The sequence below is a fragment of the Choloepus didactylus genome, chromosome 18 (assembly GCF_015220235.1).
Source record: "Choloepus didactylus isolate mChoDid1 chromosome 18, mChoDid1.pri, whole genome shotgun sequence".
NCBI classification, from domain to species: domain Eukaryota; kingdom Metazoa; phylum Chordata; class Mammalia; order Pilosa; family Megalonychidae; genus Choloepus; species Choloepus didactylus.
Window position 1 is genome coordinate 50,557,121 of NC_051324.1, and position 1,500 is coordinate 50,558,620.

Genomic DNA, 1,500 nt, shown 5'->3' on the forward strand with positions numbered 1-1,500 from the left:
GTCTGCATTCACCTCCAGGGAGTCGCAATCAGAAGTTCTGAGGAAGAGGCCAGACATCCACTCTAGTCTTTATAGTTTTGGAGCTAATTTTGATGCACTCAAGAGTTGCAAACCCCCAGAATGAGAAGTCAAAGTTGGAGGTGAACTTGCAGCAAATGGGTAATTTAAAGAATGATGCAGAGAGCACATGTGGAACTGGACATAATGGAGCAGGTTCTGTCTCATTGGTAGGTCAAAGAGAGGAAAATTGATGCAAAGAGCTAGTAGGCATAAGAAAAGATGCTTCCATTAGTTTATAACTAACAAAATGCAACTTAATCAAATACTGAAGGAATGTCAACTATTCAACATGGAGACAGAGGTCAATAAGCTGGACCTGATGTTGCAGAAAACTGGCTCTGATCTAGATTACATTCAATACTGGCTGGAATATGAAATCAAGTCTAATCATCCTGATTCCATAGGTGAAAAACAATCCAATTATTCAAAGGAATTGTCAGCAATAAAGTTTCAATATCAGACTTTGCATGCACACTTTAAACCAGTTGCAGTTGAGCAGAAAGAGACTAAAGGCTACATTTATGCTACTGTGAAAAAGACTATGATGGTGATACAAGAACTCCAAAAGCACACAGACCTGGAGCTGTCACCACTGACTGAAGAAAAGACAAGTGTGGCAGAGCAATTACAATCTCCTATACCACACTTGTGAAGAGACAGACTTGCAAAGGGAGCTCTAATGGGAAGAGATCAATCTGGACAGATTGAGGAAGGTGTCTTGTTGGCACTTGCTGATTAGAGGTCAGGGAGTTTTGGTGAGGAAGAAGAGGGTGTCTGGATACTAACACCTGACACAAAAGAGGAGAATAAAAGAAGTCAGAAATCATATGATTAAAGTTCAAACCAAAGGATGGAACAGGAATAAAGTGATTTAAAAAACGTATGTCCACTTAGTTTTATAATTTCAGACAAGGAAGTCCCTAATACTATTTTGTAGATTTTACAAAAATAGGTTGACACCGTACACTGTACTGCAACTGCAGCTTAATTTTTTTCATTTTAAATATATTTTGGATATTTTCAGGTCACACATCAGCCATTCTTCTAATTGTGGTGAACGTCACGTAATTGTTTTGTGCTGAACAATTCAGTGCTACTATTCTCACTAACAGCTGCCTAGCAAGCCACTGTATAGATTTTCCATAATTTTTACCAGTTCCTTATTGATAGCCATTGAAACTATATAATAGACAAGTTAGGTCTTTGTTTTGGGGGGAAGAAGGGTGAGATCTTCCCAGCCTTCTTTCCTGAGCTGGTGGAATAATAGATCACAGGCTCTCTAATACCTGCACATGGGATGTAACTGCATCTTGCCAACTGAATTCTTTTTTTGATTCAGTTAGCCAGAACCTGGCTTTGTCCTTGCAACCAATGACCCCTAAGTAATGGTACAGGTTTTCTAATTTTCATAAACAACTGCAATAAATCATTAAGCATTTT

At 38.6% G+C, this 1,500-nt stretch overlaps 1 protein-coding gene across 1 annotated transcript; it reads left to right on the forward strand.

Moving 5' to 3' along the window:
• Nucleotides 1-349: 349 nt before the first annotated feature.
• LOC119514987 (spindle and kinetochore-associated protein 2-like) lies at nucleotides 350-712 on the forward strand. Its single transcript, XM_037810832.1, has one exon. The coding sequence runs from the start codon at nucleotides 350-352 to the stop codon at nucleotides 710-712; it is 363 nt and encodes a 120-aa protein (XP_037666760.1).
• The last annotated feature ends 788 nt before the right edge of the window (nucleotides 713-1,500 follow it).